The sequence below is a fragment of the Heloderma suspectum genome, chromosome 2, assembly GCF_057233095.1.
Source record: "Heloderma suspectum isolate Gila_16-S chromosome 2, 16-S_ref, whole genome shotgun sequence".
NCBI lineage: Eukaryota > Metazoa > Chordata > Lepidosauria > Squamata > Helodermatidae > Heloderma > Heloderma suspectum.
Window position 1 is genome coordinate 339,949,652 of NC_139459.1, and position 18,016 is coordinate 339,967,667.

At 47.5% G+C, this 18,016-nt stretch overlaps 1 protein-coding gene across 1 annotated transcript; it reads right to left on the reverse strand.

Annotated features, from left to right (window-relative positions):
* Positions 1-1,234: 1,234 nt before the first annotated feature.
* LOC146355163 (uncharacterized) lies at positions 1,235-12,838 on the reverse strand. Its single transcript, XM_084829849.1, has 4 exons — positions 12,113-12,838; positions 8,351-8,477; positions 5,571-5,744; positions 1,235-3,585 (listed from the first exon to the last, which is right to left on the reverse strand). Exons 1-4 carry the CDS (start codon positions 12,836-12,838, stop codon positions 2,156-2,158), a joined length of 2,457 nt encoding a protein of 818 aa, XP_084685975.1. The 3' UTR covers positions 1,235-2,155.
* Positions 12,839-18,016: the final 5,178 nt, after the last annotated feature.

Consider the following 18,016-nt stretch of genomic DNA (forward strand, 5'->3'; position numbering starts at 1 on the left):
CCCAGCCAGCATAGTCAATGCAGACTATAGGCCCACCACAGCCCTAAAAAGTCCAAAAGTTTTAGGGCAATGTGTGAAATATTCATGGAATTTAAGTTTGCTCAAATTCCTTAGTGTGAAGTTGGACATGTTCCACAGTAGAATTTGAATGGTTATTCTGACACTGTTTTTCTGGCAAATACCAGCCAGTTCAGCATTTATGCAGCAACCTGGCTTACTGCAGCTATATTGCCCTTACACAGGTGGTCCCCACAGTAAACAAATGAAATGTGAAAGTATAGCGGAAACATGGAAGACAATTGTTATCTTGAGGAGTTAGTGGTGGTAGAACAATTGCACCTTCTGTGCCTAGACTTCCGGTTGGGCCTGCTGCTTTTAGTGGTTAGCTATGCTTCTTCTTTCCAGGGCCAAGTAGCTATTAGAGAGTGAACAACGTGAGAGGCTGGTAGATAAACCTCTGGCGAGATCTCAAGGTTAGCCAGAGTAGGTGGGATGGAGTTATCTACGCTGTCTTACTGCCAAAGATTCTCGAAGCCATTGGACTATGGCCAGGACAGGGGAGGGGTTAATATAAAATAACAGTACATATGAATCCCTGAGACACTCTGAGGCAGGGCAGGGGGGGGATCTCAACACAGGCTGATCCAGAAAGGTGCTGCGTACAAGAGGTCAGTACTGGAGTCACGTCCGTTGCCCCGTTTTGACAGGGTCCCCGGCAACCGTAGGGACATAAGCTCGTAATCTTGCTCTATTCTGTAGCGTTTTGCTTCTGATTTGTTCATTTGCTCCTGCTTAATAAAATCTTTTGCCTTCACCCATTAGTGTGTTCACTGTATTCTGGATCCTAAAAAGAACCGTTGCCTCTCGGTAACACGGAAAGGCCGATACGTTTCCCTAAACAGGCATCCGACAAGTGGTGCTGGATAGCCACAGCCAATCAGGACTCCCAGCACATGTGTGGTGTATGTTTTCAGACTCCCGCAACCTGACGTCCTCCAGATCATCCCCAGCTAGCTTTGGCCACACTAACTAGAATTGGGAGGGGGCTAGATTAGGGACAGCTGGTATAGGTTGTCTGTGCTTCCACCCTGTGTATTTATTGCAGTCCTACAAACACAATTGCCACATACAATGAGAAATGGCTCTAAAAGTCAACTCCCACAACGCGCAGTCCACTTACAATGGTTCCACACGCACCTATCACTACTATTCAGTAAAGCACAACACGACTAACAAAAGCATCCTTTATTGTCATATGACAGGCACCAAACCCAGGACATTCTCCACCCCCCCCCCCCACGAAAACATGCCAAGGGATCCTTATCCTCTCTAGTTTTGGCAAACAGCGGGGGCCATACAATCCAGGAAGCCATTTTTACTGGAGGGCCTTTTGCTGCTTCTATTATCAAGTCAGTCAGGGACCACAGAACCACACTTCAGATCCAAGGAGCCCTCCCAGCTGTTCAGTCAACTGCACATCCTAATTCCCAGACTGGCAACTGGTGGATGCTCAAAGAAATTCAAGGGTGCCACGGCACTTTCTGTCTGAAAGCTTAAGGATAATGGGTTGTAGGGCCACTGGGGTCTATTGGAGGCTTAGGAGCTTCCAATAGACCCCAGAGCTTAGGAGCTTCCCCAGAATAAGAGAATATTCAGTATTATGTATGGTGTTTGAACACTGGGTGCAGTTTCCCTATACATCATTTGATCAAAGAGAGGTTCCTCCCACAGGATTCTCTCCTGATTAGAAGGACAAAAAAAGTCACCATCAGATGCAGGGTTCCAGCCTGTGCAGATTCTCTGATGCGTACTGAGCAGAATAGGCTGGCTGGAGTCCTTCCCACAGGAAGGGATTCCAGTCAGTTGGAGGCTCTGATGGGTGATGAAGTGCATGTTTGCAGTGTGTATCCCAGCCGTCCCTGCCGCCCTCTCCCCCAGCCCAACAGAGACACACACCTGAGCAGTTAATTGTATCTTCTGCAACTCAGTGAGGAACAGTGATCATGAACCATTGGAAGGGAGAAGAGACTCCACAGAGTTTGACAGGAGGTGTTCCAAAGCAAGGACAAGGCAAGATAAGACACCCACTTTCAAGGTCATAAGAGGCAGCTAGATTCTCAGACAGGCAACAGTTACCAGGTAGCAATGGAAAGGTCTACTTGATCTGAAGGACCCTAACTGGGCCACCAAGGAGGCTGTCACCATGGTGGAGCTTCCGGTGAGTGATGACATTGGAGCTCTGGCTGAAAGTTTTCCCACAGTCAGGGCACATGTAGGGCTTCTCACCTGTGTGGATTCTCCGGTGCTTAGTGAGGGATGAGTTGACGTTGAAGCTCTTTCCACAGTCAGAGCAGATATAAGGCTTCTCCCCCGTGTGGACTCTCAGGTGCGTTGTCAGGTGGGCACGTTGGCTGTAGCTCCTTCCACAGTCTGGGCACTGATAGGGCTTCTCGCCTGTGTGGATTCTCTGGTGTCTGGCAAGGTTGGAGATGACAGTGAAGCTTTTCCCACAGTCCCCACAGATGTAAGGGGTCTCTCCTGTGTGGGTGCGCTGGTGCGTGATAAGGTAGGAGCTGGTGGTAAAACTCTTCCCGCAGTCCGCGCACTTGAAGCATTTCTCACGGCGGTAGGGGCTCTGCTGGTGTCTGGTCAGGCGGGGCCGTTCCGTGAAGCTCTTCCCACAGTCTGTACAATCGTAGGGTTTTTCCACCGTGTGGATTCTCTGATGAGCAATGAGCTTGGAGCTGATCGTGAAGCTCTTACCACACTCGGGGCAGACGTAAGGCTTCTCGCCCGTATGGAGCCTCTGGTGCGTTATGAGGTTGGAGCTGCCGCTGAAGCGCTTCCCACAGTAACGGCACTCATAGGGCTTCTCCCCAGTATGGATCCTCCGGTGTTTGATCAGGTCAGAGCTGACGTTGAAGCTTTTCCCGCACTCCAGGCACTGGTAAGGCCTCTCCCCTGTGTGAAGGCGCCGGTGGGTGATCAGGTGGGACCTTTGGCTGCAACATCGGCCACAGTCAGGGCACTGGTAAGGCTTCTCCCCCGTGTGGCTCCGTTGGTGGCGCAGAAGGTTGGACACCACGTTGAAGCTTTTCCCGCATTCGTTGCACATGTATGGTTTCTCCCCAGTGTGGATACGCCGGTGAGTGATAAGGGCCGAGCTGTGGCCAAAGCCTTTCCCACAATCAGGACACTTGTAGGGTTTTTCCCCGACGTGGGTCCTCTGGTGGCGGATCAGGTTCGAGAAGATGCTGAAACCTCTCCCGCAGTCGGCACACCAGTGGAGCTTCTTGCTCCCGTGAAGTCTCTGGCGGGCGAAGAGGCGGGAGGGTCTGGCCTTAAGGATTTTCCCACGCTCCTTGCTATGGGTGCTGGGTCCCTGGTGGAGGGCGGAGTCCTGAGTGCCCCCAAGGATTTCCATATAGGGAGGAGGGCTAGCCCACCTCCCCCCAAGGTAGCTTTTAACCTGCTTCTCATAGGCTGCCCCTTCCTTCGCATCCAAGGACACGCTCCGTCCGAAGCCTCCCGAGAAGGGGACGTGGGACTCCAATATCTCTGGATTCTCTTCCTCATTTTCAGTCTCTGAAAAGAAATCCACACATGAGTGGGCAAGGGGGCAAGTTCCACTTATTTAAAACCCAAAGTGACTCTCCTCGTGACAACTGGAATAGACTCCAAAGGCCTGATCCTATAAGGGTTTGCACCAGCACTTGCACTGGTATAAGCTGGTTAGCACCCTGGTCTCTCTGGGCCATGGCCGCTGGTGCTTGATGCACTTGCATTAAGGTTCATCTTTTGTGGCTGCAATTTTGCACTAATGCCAGGGTGGTGCGATGTCCATGGTCCTGTCTCTGGTAATAGGATTGAGCTTCATGTCACCACTGAATATCACCTTCTTGTCGCAGATTTTGTCCACAGAACTGGTTTCGTGCAGGGGATGGGGAATCTGCGGCCTTCCAGATGGTATTGGATTCCAGTTCCCATCAGCCCAAGCCAGCATAACCAGTGATCAGGGATGATGGGAGGTGCAGTCCAACATCATCGGGAGGCCAACAGGTCCCCCATCCCTGGTTTAGCATCTCTGAATGGGCTGGGAAGGATTACTAGATAAATTATTAATTCACCTCCAACAAAGCGACATCAAATGGTTTGTTATAAAACAGCAAGCGAACGGCACATGGAAATGCTTAGAGATGAATCCAGATCTATGCTGGATCAACTGCGCTGGTAGAAGGGGACTTCCCTGCCCCTCTTTCTCACTGCAGCCCCTCCAGCCCCCTGAAAATGCAACAGAGAATCTCAGGAGACCCTGCTGAAAGAGTGAGCTGTTGGGGGCGGGAGGGAGATCCCCCAAAATCAGGCAGAGGGACCTTCCACAGGCAGAACCCTTCCTCTCGCAGAAGGCAGATCCTGGATCCAACCCTTAATAAGGAAGAATTAACAATCTGTAGATTTGAATAAGTAAAAGCAGGAATTGTGCTAAGGAAAGACACAAAGCAAATTCATGAGGTGTTCTGGCTAGCTCAGATAAATAAAAGGAGGCCAGGTTTGAACAACCAGTAGGGGAAAAGAAGCCACTGTGGCTTCTTCTCTCCCTGCCCTGCCCCCACATGCTGCTCACGCACCTGCCAATTGCCTAATTACCCGCAACGCAGGTTATAGTGTCATATGAACATGGTGCACAGCAGAGTGGCTTCTAAACCACCCCACGCCCCATGGCTTGTTGTAGGGGTTGTGGGGTGGTTGAGAAGCCACCCCGGCCACACACCATGCCAGGTTTGGACGACACGATACGCCACATTGCGTCACAGTTAATTAGGCCAATGGTGGGCGTGCAAGCAGCACGCATGGGGGAAGAAGCCATGGTGGCTTCTTTTCCCCCACTGATTGTGCGGACCTGGTCAGAGAGTAATTAATCAGGCCAAACAATTTACGACAGGTTGAAGTCCTGCGCGAAATGGAGCCGAGTGAGGGAGAAGAAGAGGTGACAGATTGGTGTGTGTTAGACAATCTTGTAGAAACTCGTATGGGAAGCTGTTTGCTTCCCTTCTTCTGCAAACCACTATGTGTGCTAGGAATGGATTCCCCCTTTGGAGGATGGAGTTATTTGGGCCTGGAGCTGCCTGCCGATTGATGCGGTCATCATATTGAGCGACTTCTCTCCAATACCAATGCTATAGCCTTGAAATGAATGGGAGCCCAGTGTTATAAAGGTGGAAAGTCTACACAGTGGGGACAGACAAGCGTTTCTGAAGAGCCCTAGTGCAGTCACCTGCTTCTCCCCGTGACCAGCCAAATGCATCTGGGAAACTTCCAGGCAGGGCTTCAAGGCAACAGCTCTCCCCCATTGGTAGCCAGCTAGCAAAAGGTATTCAGAGGTACGCTGCCTTTGAACCTGGAGGCTCCATTTAGCTATCATGGCCAACAGGCCACTGATGCACTTATCCTCCATGAATTTATCTTATCTCCTTTTGAAGCCATGTAAGTAAGATCCCTGTCTGAATAGTTAAAGGGGGAAGAACCGGTCATGCTCCCGGAACCCAGCGCTTGCTACATCAGTTCCTGACCTGGGTGAGATGAGCAAGGGGAGCTCACAAAGACTTCCTGGGAATCCCAGCTGCTGTCGTCATCCAGTTTGTTGCCGCCTCGTGGGCTCTCCGCTTCCTCTGTGCACTGGAGATAGAGACCCCATGACATTTCTTCCCTTTCGGGTTGGGGCATCCCAGCAGAACTTGCAGCTCCTGTTTTTGATAGACAGAATCTCCTGTTAGGCAAAATACCAGAATTTGTTTCTGAACGTGGAGCAGAGGGGGTACGGTTGGCACCCTTTTTTTCCTGGTAGGGCTCCTGTAGCAACTGCACGGCAGGCAGAAATTCGGTCAGTGAAGCTCTCCCCATCACGGCACCTCTGTGACAGAAAAAAGATTCCTTAGCTGAACTTCCACCCGTCATTTAAACATTGCAGCCCCGGGAGTGCTGCCAGGAAAAGGGAGGGCGAGCTCATTGTTTCACCCACTTCAGCCCAATATAGAATTCTCTGCGCTTTCACGAAACCACAACCCTAGAATCAGAAGCAGGACCTTTCACAAAAGCTCTGCCCAAGTAACAACCCAGAAGCTAATCCTCCCCTCAGATGTGGGAAGTGAGTGACCTGTCTTTTTTTTTTGCCCTTTCACCACGGTGGTCTTATGATCATCATACAATGGGACTGAGATTCCAGCAGCACCGTGCTTTTGATGAGCTACAAAAGGGCTGGTTGCTGAAAAGGGTGGAATCCGAGGGCAGTGTCCAATACTGTCCACCCACTAGCAGGACCTGCCACTACCACAACAAAGCCCTATGAGGAGAGACTGAAAGAACCAGGCATGTTTAGCCTTGAGAAGAGAAGACTGAGGGGAGACAGGATAGTGCTCTTCAAGTCCTTGAAAGGTTGTCACAGAGAGGAAGGCCAGGATCTCTTCTCGATCATCCCAGAGTGCAGGACACGGAAGAATGGGCTCAAGTGACAGGAAGCCGGATTCCGGCTGAACATCAGGAAAAACATCCTGACTGTGAGAGCAATACGACAATGGAACCAATTCCCTAGGGAGGTGGTGGGCTCTCCCACACCGGAGGCATTCAAGATGAGGCTGGACAGCCATCTGTCAGGGATGCTCTGACCTGGATTTCTGCATTGAGGAGGGGGTTGGACTCAACAGTCTTGTAGGCCCCTTCCAACCCTACTATTCTATGCTTCTATGGTTCTATACCTAGTGGTTCCCAAAACAATTGGAAACAAGTGAAAACGCTCATTTCCAGAATGGTAAAGCTTAGCGGAGCTCCCAGAAGGGAGCTCTACTGACCTGTCTCATTCCATAAGCTAGCATTTCTGCTTGTTTCCGAAGTTCATTTTGGAAGCACTGGGCAGAATCCAAGGGGTCGCACATCCCCCACCAATTCTCTTACTCCCTGCCAATTGTGTTGCGCAAGTGGCCCCCACCACTTGCGCAACGGCGCTTCAGCACTTCCAGGACAACCCAAAACGAGCAAAACGCTCATTTCTGGAAGGAGGCTGCTCATATAAAGGGATTCCCCTAAGAAGCACTAGATCTTCCTTGCCGGAGTGGTACGTCCCGCTCGCGCAATGCAATTGGCGGAACCCAGCACTTGTGGAATCAGCGGGGTGGAAGAGAATCTGTGGGGACGTAAATGCCCCACTGGATTCTGCCCATTAGCTCCTGCTGCGCTAGCAGTGGGTCCTGCAAGCACAGTGGAACCAGCAGAGGCAGAGCGGCAGTGTTGGATATTGCCGTAAGTCCTTCACGTGCTGGGCCTGTTGAGACAACCAAGTTCTATATGGACTCCACCATGCTGCCGATTTAAAAATACTGGAATGCAGTAAGTGCAGTTGCCTGAATCCACCCAGAAATGCCTTTCCAGATGGATACTGCCATAATAGTGGAGGTCTGGGTTTCATCAGTGCCTGAATGGGAGACTACTTGGGAACCCCATTGCCATAGCCTGGAGTTCTATCACAGAAGAAAGGTGGGATATACATTTAATCAATAAACTGGATCCACAGGTCAAAAAGTGGTCAGGGACGATGGAAGTTGTCATCCAAAACATCTGAAGGGCCCCACGTGGAGGAAGACTGCTTTAGGCCATGCCCTTGGACCAATGGGGGCATGTTTGGCATAGGCCCCAATCCCAGGCAGCTTCAGAGCCAAAGCAACTATGTATGTCGGGGGGGGGGGGGAACCTTTACCCCACAGAGGCTCCTCATCCATTCCAAGCCCCTCCCTCTGGAGGAATCCTTACTGTTATCTCTGATCCCTGTATATGACTGGCTCCCCAACCAATTTTGGTTGCCCACCCCAATGTCTGTGTTCCAATGGACAGAGTAAAAGCTTGGGGGAGACTGAATTGAAAATCCCAGCTCAAGCAAGGATTCTATAGGAACCAAAAGCAATCCCAGATTTCTGCTCTGCTCTGGAGACAGTGCCTGAGATGAACTCTGCTTCCCTTTGTAAAGTTATTACCCATGTGCTGATGAACAACAAAGGTTTGATGCAAAAACAATAAACAGCAACAACAACTTCAGAGAAATTAAGAGATGCCACAGAAAATGAAGTTACCTATTGAGTATTTCTTTATCTCCAAGAGAAGTTGTCCAATCTTTGGTGCCACCTTCCTTCCACTGATTTGTATCTGGCTCTCCCACGAGAAAAGTGCAAAGGCAATAGTCCTGTTCATGCTAATTCAGAGGCCAGAGAAACCCAGAATTAAAGAGTTCAAGGGAGATCCCATCGTAGCCTAGCCGGGGACTATGCAGCACCTCAAATGAAAATGGAGATAACTGAATCTTTACCTGGAGATGCAGCGCCGTCCTCTTCCTCCCCTACTTCAGCATTGTTCTTGGGGGAAGCTTGATCAGGATCAGGCAAACACAGTGTTTGCTCCCCTTCTTTGTCTTCTTTCTCAGGTGTGTCCAGCTCCTGAAAACAACAACATTGCCAACTCAGGGCTTGCTGCTTTAACAACAATCCCACCTGGATGACTGAATCCCACCTGGATGACTGCAGGGTGCAAATTCAATGGTGCCACCACTAGGTGTACCCAGGGCTATGTGTATTCCATGCTAATAAATATCCCAAACTCTAATTCTAATTCAGCTGATACACCAGCTACGCCCATTCCTGGAACATGTGGATCTTGTAACGGTGGTGCATGCGCTGGTAACCTCTAGGCTTGATTTCCGCAATGCGCTGTACTTGGGGCTGGCTTTATATTTAGTTCGGAAACTTCAACTGGTACAAAATATGGCAGCCAGGTTGGTCTCTGGGACAATCCTGTGGAGACTATATTACACCGGTTTTAAAATTTTTACACTGGCTGCCAATGCGTTTCCGAGCAAAATATAAAGTGTTGGTTCTGACCTTTAAAGCCTTACATGGTCTAGGTCCAAGGTACCTCAGGGAGTGCCTTCTCCCCTACATCCCAGTCCGCCACCTAAGGTCCTCTGCTCTGCTGCGGCTGCCTAATGTGAGACTGGCAGCCACACGCAAGAGGGCCTTCTCCTTTGCCGCCCCTCAATTGTGGAATGACCTGTCGGTTGAAATGCGCCTGCTGACTTTGTGGAAGGTTTTTAAGCAGGCATTAAAGACTCTATTATTCTGGCAGGCCTTCCCTTTTTAGAACTCTTGTTCCTTTTGCTGACTTTTGTATGCAAGTTTTAAGCAAAGCTGTGTTTTATTGCTGGATTTTTTTAAAATTGTTTTTAGTTCAAAGTTGCTTTTAGTTATATGTTGTTTGTATATATTGTCCATATGTTTGTATGTAAATGGTTTTTAAACTTTGTCTATTGTATTTTAATGTTTTAACTTTTGTAAACCACCCAGAGAGTTTCAGCTATGGGGTGGTATAGAAATGTAATAAATAAATAAATAAATAAATAGTTCTGTGCCAGTAGATGCTGAAAACTTCAATGCCTCTAAAGTTGCAATCCTATCGACACTAACCATTGGGAGTAAGTCCCCCTGAAGTCAGTGGGGATTACATCTGAGTAGACATGCATAGGATTGTTCTTCAAATTAAGAAAATTTGGTGCCAGTGGGAACTTTCCTCCCAATACAAACAGCAGGTACAGAAGTGGAGTGTGTACTGATCTAGATCAGGGCCACAGCTAAGGGGAAGAATTAAGTCCGTTCTACCCCCTTCCATGATCCCGATCCAGATCAAATCCCCCATATGTACTATTTACTCTTTTTTTAGAAAGCACAGAGTTGCTAATTGCATGAATGGTGTCACATCTACTTTAGCCCTAAGACGTGGCCAATCATTGTAGATAATATGAGGCTAGATGGATCTATCCACAATCTGACTCCACATAAAGGCAGCTTCATATGTCTATATATTATCTACTGAAAGGAATGGGAGGCACAGAAGAATACTATTACATCAAAGACCTTCCCAGTGGAGAATGCTCCAGAGCACAGATCTGTTGCCCTTCACGGTATCCAAAATCCATCTGCTGAGATGGCCACCTTTTTCATTTCATGGGCATGTTGGTTTTTTAAACAACCCTCTTGAAGCCTTTCATGAGTATTCAGCCTCCCTCCCATTACTAAAATAAGGGCACAATCCTATGCATGTTTAGACAGAAAAAAGGTTTTGCAACTCCCAGCATTCCCTAGGCAGCCATGCTGGGAACTGTAGGACATTTTTTCTGTCTAAACATGCATAGGATTGCACCCTAAACAATGCTGAGATCTCCTTCCTACCTGAGTTGGCTCTGCTGTACCCATTCCCTCTCCCTCACCAGGATGCTTCGAGCTGGGGCCAAAGGTGGCAGATACCCGACAGCCTGTCACACTGAGAAAAGCAAGAAGGAAGATTCTTTCAAAAAAGATTCGACCCACTATGTTGCCCACTATGTCGTGCCACTTCCTTTCCTAGCAAGCATCAAGCTCTGCGAGGGTTCACAGCTCAGTGATAGAGCATGACAGAAGTTCCCGGCAGGCATCTCCAGTTCAAAAGATCAAGTGACGGGAAAGACCTCTGCTTGCGACCCAGCTGCCAGCTGGGAGATTATGGGAGTTGTAGTCCAACACATTTGGAGACAGACAAATAAGGCAGCTTCTTATGTTCCTTTCAGGGAAGATACTTGAGCCGTTTATCAAGGAATTGCAATTCCAGGGATTCTCTAAAAGGCAAATGCTAAAAACCTCTGAATCAACAAGCATTTCCTGATATCCCCCCCCCCACAGCATATTTCCAAGACAAACAGAAGGCAAGAAGCTTCTTTTGTCACTTTCTTACTCAAACCAAAAGGAAAAATATACGGTTGCTGTAGTTTTTAAAACTTGAGAATATTGCAGGCTTTTGAGTTTCACAAAACACTTTATCAAGCAGAGAAATGATGAAGTGTTTGGTGAAACTTGACATAATTTTATTTCTACATTAACTCAGGTTGGTCCAGAAACAAAGATATTATCCTACCTATTTTGCATTTCCTGTCCTTTGGAACCAACATGGCAGCCACCATCTTCTAAACAAAGGAAAACTATTCAGCCAAAACCCAAAGAAACTGATAATAAAGAGAAGGTATTACAGATGAGTCTGGGGAAAATACATGTCCTCATTTTGCCAATTATTTCCCATCCTTTCCAATATTACTCCCCCTTCCTATCTCCTCTTCTTCAGGGGCCCTTTCACACATATGTAGACATCCCTTCTCTGTAATAACATTTATGCATACAGGTACGTGCAACAAACAGATGTATCAGTTTTGCCACCTGTGCATGGAAGCATCATCTCTGTAGGAAATAATTGTACAATGCTACATAGAAATTAACATGCAATTTGCATGTAGATTGCCACATGTGAAGATCACACATGCAAGGTTTGTCACTCCATATATACATGGACCCACGTGTGTGATTGTGAGATATAAATACTTGCAGGCTATATGATAATTCCTAAATGAAAGGATATTATTGCATGTGCAAAAATTGTAAGTAACCTTTGGTGTAGCTGGAAATGTGAGTTAATTGGAAGAATCAATCCTCACTGAGGATGCTTCCAGGCAGATGGCTTCTGGCACTACCAATCAAAAGGCATTGTGCAGCTATTCCATCTTTCCCTCCTTTATGGTTTTTTTGTGGCCGAGAAAACATGGGAGGGTCCCAAATAGAAGACAACGTCTGGACTACCTCTTAAAACTCCATGAGTGAGACAGGGTGACTGCACAATAAAAACTTTGTCTAAAAGCACCCTCAGCCATGAAGTTCATTGGGTGACCTTGTGCTGATTCCCCCACTCAGCCTCACCTACCTCACAGGGTTGTTGTGAGAATAAAACAGGGTAACCCTTATGTAGCTCACCCTAGATTCCTTGGAGGAAGGGCGAGATGTACCCGAAAATGAATACAGAAATGTTCGGGAAAACCTGCTGTATGACTTTCCGTTGATTAAGACAGAAAAATAAACACCCCTCGCTATTGTCCGTCGGTCCGGATCCTCCAACCATGGAGAAGTCGGAAGGCTATTTGTGCAAAGCCACTTCCTTTCCGGCCCCACGGTTACCTAGACCGGCTGCTCAGGGGTTAATCGCTGGCAACCTCCGGGGCTACCTCAGGGTGGAGGTGGGGGGGCCGGGTCCAGGGAGTCGGTGACGCACAGTCTCCACTTCGGTCGGGTAGAGGAGGAGGCGGAGACCCAAAAGATTGGTTTTCCTCTTCCTGGCACCGATCCCGCTGCAGAAGCAGGAGCGGTGCGCACCGGGTGCCCCGGTCCAAGATCACAAAGGGGCTTTTCTTGCCAACAAGTCCAAGCCAGGAGCCCCACAGTTTCCGATCTGTCTGCTCTTGGCGATGCCTCCTTCCTGCCTGGCCCCCTCCCTGCCAATACAGCCAGCCTTCCCTCACTCTCCGCTCCTCCAGCCCCTTCCTGTGCCGGCAGAAAAGCAAACCGCGCTGCAACAGTCGCGGCGGCGTGGAAAAAAATCCGAGAGGGGCACGGAGGGCGTGTGCGTAAGCAAGCAAGTTCCAAGGCACAGTAGCGCCCCCAGCACGTTTGAGCAGAACAAAGTGTAAGGAAGGAGAATGCGCGCTTTTCATACACGCACGTCTGCACGCATTCAAAGAAGGCAGAGTTGCTAACCGGCCGTCAGGAAAGAAGCGCAGAAGTGTGATATACGGAGGAGAGGAGGTAAAGCTCGTCCTGCGTACGGGACTGCTCACCGTGCAAACGCTGGCAAACCTAAGACACGTGTATTTTGTAACGTGAGAATGGCTAGTGTAATCCTTCAGGCTCTTAAAAGCTGGCTGCCATACGTGGGGCCTTCCCGATGTGAGCATGATGGTGCAAAAACAAAACAAACTTGCAATCGTTCCCAAATTACATGGTGCCCATCTCCTGGTCTTGAGTTGATTTAAGAATAATCAGGATTCAGGGCCACATCATGTGTTAATTGCTCCTACACTGAAAACACTTTCATACAGGAAAGAAGCGGCAACGCTCATCGTGTGCTGAACCCACATGCACTGGGATCAGGGTAGCAGATTCAAATTCTATTTTATTCCTGTAGTCATGATGATGGTATGATTTCAGTGAGTTTAAAATGCAAACCTGCACATTCTCAGAGTACTCCTTTTCCTTTTAAAAGACGAAAACCCTAGGGCTGGCAAAGAGGTTTGTGTTTTGTTCTTTGCTGTAATATATAATAGGAATGCAGTTGTTGTTAAGTTGTGTCCGACTCTTCGTGACCCCATGGACCATAGCATGCCAGGCCTTCCTGTCCTACACTGTCTCCCGGAGTGTGCTCAAGTTCATATTCATTGCATCGGTGATGCTATCTAGCCATCTCATCCTCTGCCGTCCCCTTCTCCTTTTGCCTTCAATCTTTCCCAGCATCAGGGTCTTTTCCAGTGACTTTTCTCTTCGCATTAGGTGGCCAAAATATTGGAGCTTCAGCTTCAGTATCTGTCCTTCCAATGAGCACTCAGGATTGATTTCCTTTAGGATTGACTGATTTGACCTCCTTGCAGTCCAGGGGACTCGAAAGAGTCTTCTCCAGCACCACAGTTCGAAAGCATCAATTCTTCGGCGCTCAGCCTTCCTTATAGTCCAGCTGTCACAGCCATACATTACTACTGGGAAAACCATAGCTTTGATTAGACGGACCTTTGTCGGCAAGGTGATGTCTCTGCTTCTTACTATGCTGTCTAGGTTTGCCATAGCTTTCCTCCCAAGGAGCAAGCGTCTTCTAATTTCATGGCTACAGTCACCGTCTGTGGTGATCTTGGAGCCCAAGAAAATAAAATCTGTCACTGCTTCCATTTCTTCCCCTTCTATATGCCAGGAAGTGATGGGGCCAGATGCCATGATCTTCGTTTTTTTAATGTTGAGTTTCAAACCAGCTTTTGCACTCTCCACTTTCACCCTCAACAAGAGGCTATTTAAATCCTCTTCACTTTCTGCCATTAGAGTGGTATCGTCTGCGTATCTGAGGTTGTTGATAATTCTCCTGGCAATCTTAATTCCGACCTCTGATTCATCCAACCTGGCGTTTCTCATGATGTACTCTGCATGTAAGTTAAATAAGCAGGGCGACAAGATAGAGCCTTGTCGTACTCCTTTCCCAATTTTGAACCAGTCGGTTGTTTCATGTCCGGTTCTTACTGTTGCTTCTTGACCCTCGTACAGGTTTCTCAGGAGACAGGTAAGGTGGTCTGGTACTCCCATCTCTTTAAGAATTTGTCACAGTTTGTTGTGATCCACACAATCCAAGGCTTTAGCGTAGTCAATGAAGCAGAAATAGACGTTTTTCTGGAATTCTCTTGCTTTCTCCATGATCCAGCGAATGTTGACGATTTGATCTCTAGTTCCTCTGCCTCTTTGGAGCCCAGCGTGTACTTCCAGTAATTCTCGGTTCACATACTGCTGAAGCCTAGCTTGTAGGATTTTGAGCATCACCTTGCTGGCATGTGAAATGAGCGCAATTGTGCGGTAGTTTGAACACTCTTTGGCATTGCCCTTCTTTGGAATTGGAATGTAAACTGACCTTTTCCAGTCTTGTGGCCACTGTTGAGTGTTCCAAATTTGTTGGCATATTGAGTGCAGCACTTTAACAGCATCATCTTTTAGGATTTTAAATAGCTCAGCTGGAATACTGTCATCTCCGCTAGCTTTGTTGTTACTAATGCTTCCTAAGGCCCACTTGACTTCACTCTCTAGGATGTCCAGCTCAGGTTCAGTGAGCGCACTATCATGGCTATCAGGGACATTCAGATCTTTCCTGTATAGTTCTTCTGTGTATTCTTGCCACCTCTTCTTAATCTCATCTGCTTCTGTTAGGTCCCTGCCTTCGTTGTCCTTTATCATGCCCATCTTTGCACAAAACGTTCCCTTGATATCTCCAATTTTCTTGAAAAGATCTCTAGTCTTTCCCATTCTATTGTTTTCCTCAATTTCTTTGCATTGTTCATTTAAGAAGGCCTTCTTGTCTCTCCTTGCTTTTCTCTGGAACTCTGCATTCAGTTGGATATATCTTCCCCTTTCTCCTTTGCTTTTCACTTCCCTTCTTTCCTCAGCTACTTGTAAAGCCTCAGTGTAGAGTCGCCTTTTGTGCTGTTGGAAAAGAGTGTTTGCTATGATCAGCGTGTTCTCTTGACAGAACTCTATTAGCCTTTGTCCTGCTTCATTTTGTACACCAAGGCCATGCTTGCCTGTTATCCCGGTGATTTCTTGACTTCCTACTTTAGCATTCCAATCCCCTATGATGGAAAGGACATCTTTTTTTGGTGTTAGTTCTAGAAGGTGTTGTAGGTCTTCATAGAACCGATCAACCTCAGCTTCTTCGGCCTCAGTGGTTGGGGCATAGACTTGAATTACTGTGATGTTGAATGGTTTGCCTTGGATTCGTACTGAAATAATTCTGTTGTTTTTGAGATTTTACCCCAGTACTGCTTTTCCCACCCTTTTATTGACTATGAGTGCTACTCCATTTCTTCTAAGGGATTCTTGCCCACAGTAGTAGATATAGTGGTCACCTGAATTGAATTCGCCCATGCTTGTCCATTTTTGTTTGCTGATTCCCAAGATGTCGATGTTCAATCTTGCCATCTCATATTTGACCACCTCTAGCTTACCTTGATTCATTGATCTTACATTCCAGGTTCCTAAACAATATTGTTCTTTATAGCATCAGATTTTCTTTTCACCACCAGACACATCCACAGCTGAGTGTCCTTTCGGCTTTGGCCCAGCCACTTCACTCTTTCTGGCGCTACTTGGAAATTCCTTCTGCTCTTCCCCAGTAGTATCTTGGACACCTTCCGACCTGAGGGGCTCATCTTCCGGCGTCATCTCTTTTAGCCTTGTGATACATTCCATGGGGTTTTCTTGGCAAGAATACTGGAGTGGGCTGCCATTTTCTTCTCCAGTGGACCACATTTTGTCAGAACTCTCTGCCATGACCTGTCCGTCTTGGGTGGCCCTGCATGGCATAGCTTATGGCTTCACTGAGTTACACAAGCCCCTTGGCCACAACAAGGCAGTGATCCATGAAGGGGGGAATGCAGAGGCAGTTGTAAAGCATGGAAAGGTGGAGGGGTGGGTGTCTGAAGAAGTAATATACATGGTCATGTAAAGGTGTGGCAGGAAGTGTAAGACCATTTTTAGGCTTTGTTGTGTTGTTGTTCAGTCATTAAGTCGTGTCCAACTCTTCCTGACCCCATGGACCATAGCACGCCAGGCCTTCAGTAAAACTACCAGGTCGGCATATTAAATCAGTAAGATCATCAATATATCTTTCCTCACTCAGCTTGTGGATCCAGACCTACCGTCTGCCCACCACTGATCTACAAAAGATGCTAAGCTAGGGTTTAAAGGAGGTGGGAGCATGGGTGATGTTTCTTATCAGCTGCCTCTAGAGGGACCCTTATCGTTGATAAAGGAGGGGACAGGAAGGGATGCTCTTGCTTGAAAATCCATGTTTTCTTGCCTCCGGATACCAGGCGCTGAGTTCTGGCATGAGAAAAGGCTGCACAGCTTCTTTATGACCTGGGGGACCCCCCCTTAATATTGCAGGTTAGTGGATGGGTTCCCCCTGTCAGGCCTGTGTATTGAGGGGGGAGTCAGATCGAGGTGAAGACTCTTTCTCTCCAGGTGGAGTTAACTCCACTGAACGCTGCTCTCCAAAGCAATTAACCCAACAGCTGCTGGAAATTGAAAGGCGGCGCATTTAGAGAAGAGAATGGATGAAAAGGATTTTTTAAAAAACCCATCTGGGCACAGATTGATCCACCTGATCAAGACAATGAATATTCTTGTGGTTGGGTAGCCTTTTCAAAGTATGATTCAGCTTGTAAGAGAATAATGCTTAATTTCTGAAATGAGATGCAGCCGACAGGGGACAAAAACTTGACTAGAACGCACCTTCGGAACTGGAAGTCCTGGCCTGCTAATCCAGCAAGGGAGGAGGGCTGTTTCCAAAAACTGAATGATGATGGGAAAGCATGCGCTACACTCTGCATATGCTCAGAGGCATCATCTTCTTTATCATTTTTTTAGATCTCCACTACTAGATTTATTAATGTATTTAAAAGATTATACCTCCCTTCTACACAACAGTACTCAAGGCTGATGTACAGGTCAAAACAACATAATGCAAACATCTCCAGATCGGAACAATCAAATCACAAGAGCAACAAAGAAAGGACAAAAAAGAAGCATAAAAACAAAGGCCAGAAATGCAAAAATTATTGTTTAAATAAACACTTTTTTTACAGGCTGTCAACAAAACAAAAGAAAAAGACCATTGTCCCTCTTTAATATTGAAAACAAATTCTGGGTCTGAGTTTGCTTCCAATTAAGCCCTGAAAATGAAAAAGAGGTGAAGATGCAACCACTGCATCAATACCCCACCCCACACAAGGTACTTCAGTGGTACAAAAACAGGCAGGGACAGGCTGCAGGTGACAACTTGGTGCTGTCTTGGAAGATGGGCAGGGATGCTTTGGAGTTATGGTTTGGAAATCCTTCATTACTATAGCGTAGTCCTTCTGTTGGGACTTTTATATTTCACAGTCAAGTCCTTAAAAACATGTGCCAGCAGAATGTTCTTTTGGATCATAGATCCTTGAGCTCTCATAACACGAAGGGTTCAATCCTGTCCTAGAATCATAGAATAGTAGGGTTGGAAGGGGCCTACAAAGCCATCGAGTCCAGCCTCCTGCTCAATGCAGGAATCCAAGTCAGTGCATCCCTGACAGATGGCTGTCCAGCCTCATCTTGAATGCCTCCAGTGTGGGAGATCCCACCGCCTCCCTAGGTCATTGGTTCCATTGTCGTGTTGCTTGAACGGTCAGGAAGTTTTTCCTGATGTTCAGCCGGAATCTGGCGTCCTGTAACTTGAGCCCATGATTCCGTGTCCTGCACTCTGGGATGATCGAGAAGAGATGCTGGCCAGAGATACCTCTCTGTGACAACCTTTCAAGTACTTAAAGGGAGCTATCGTATCTCCCCTCAATCTT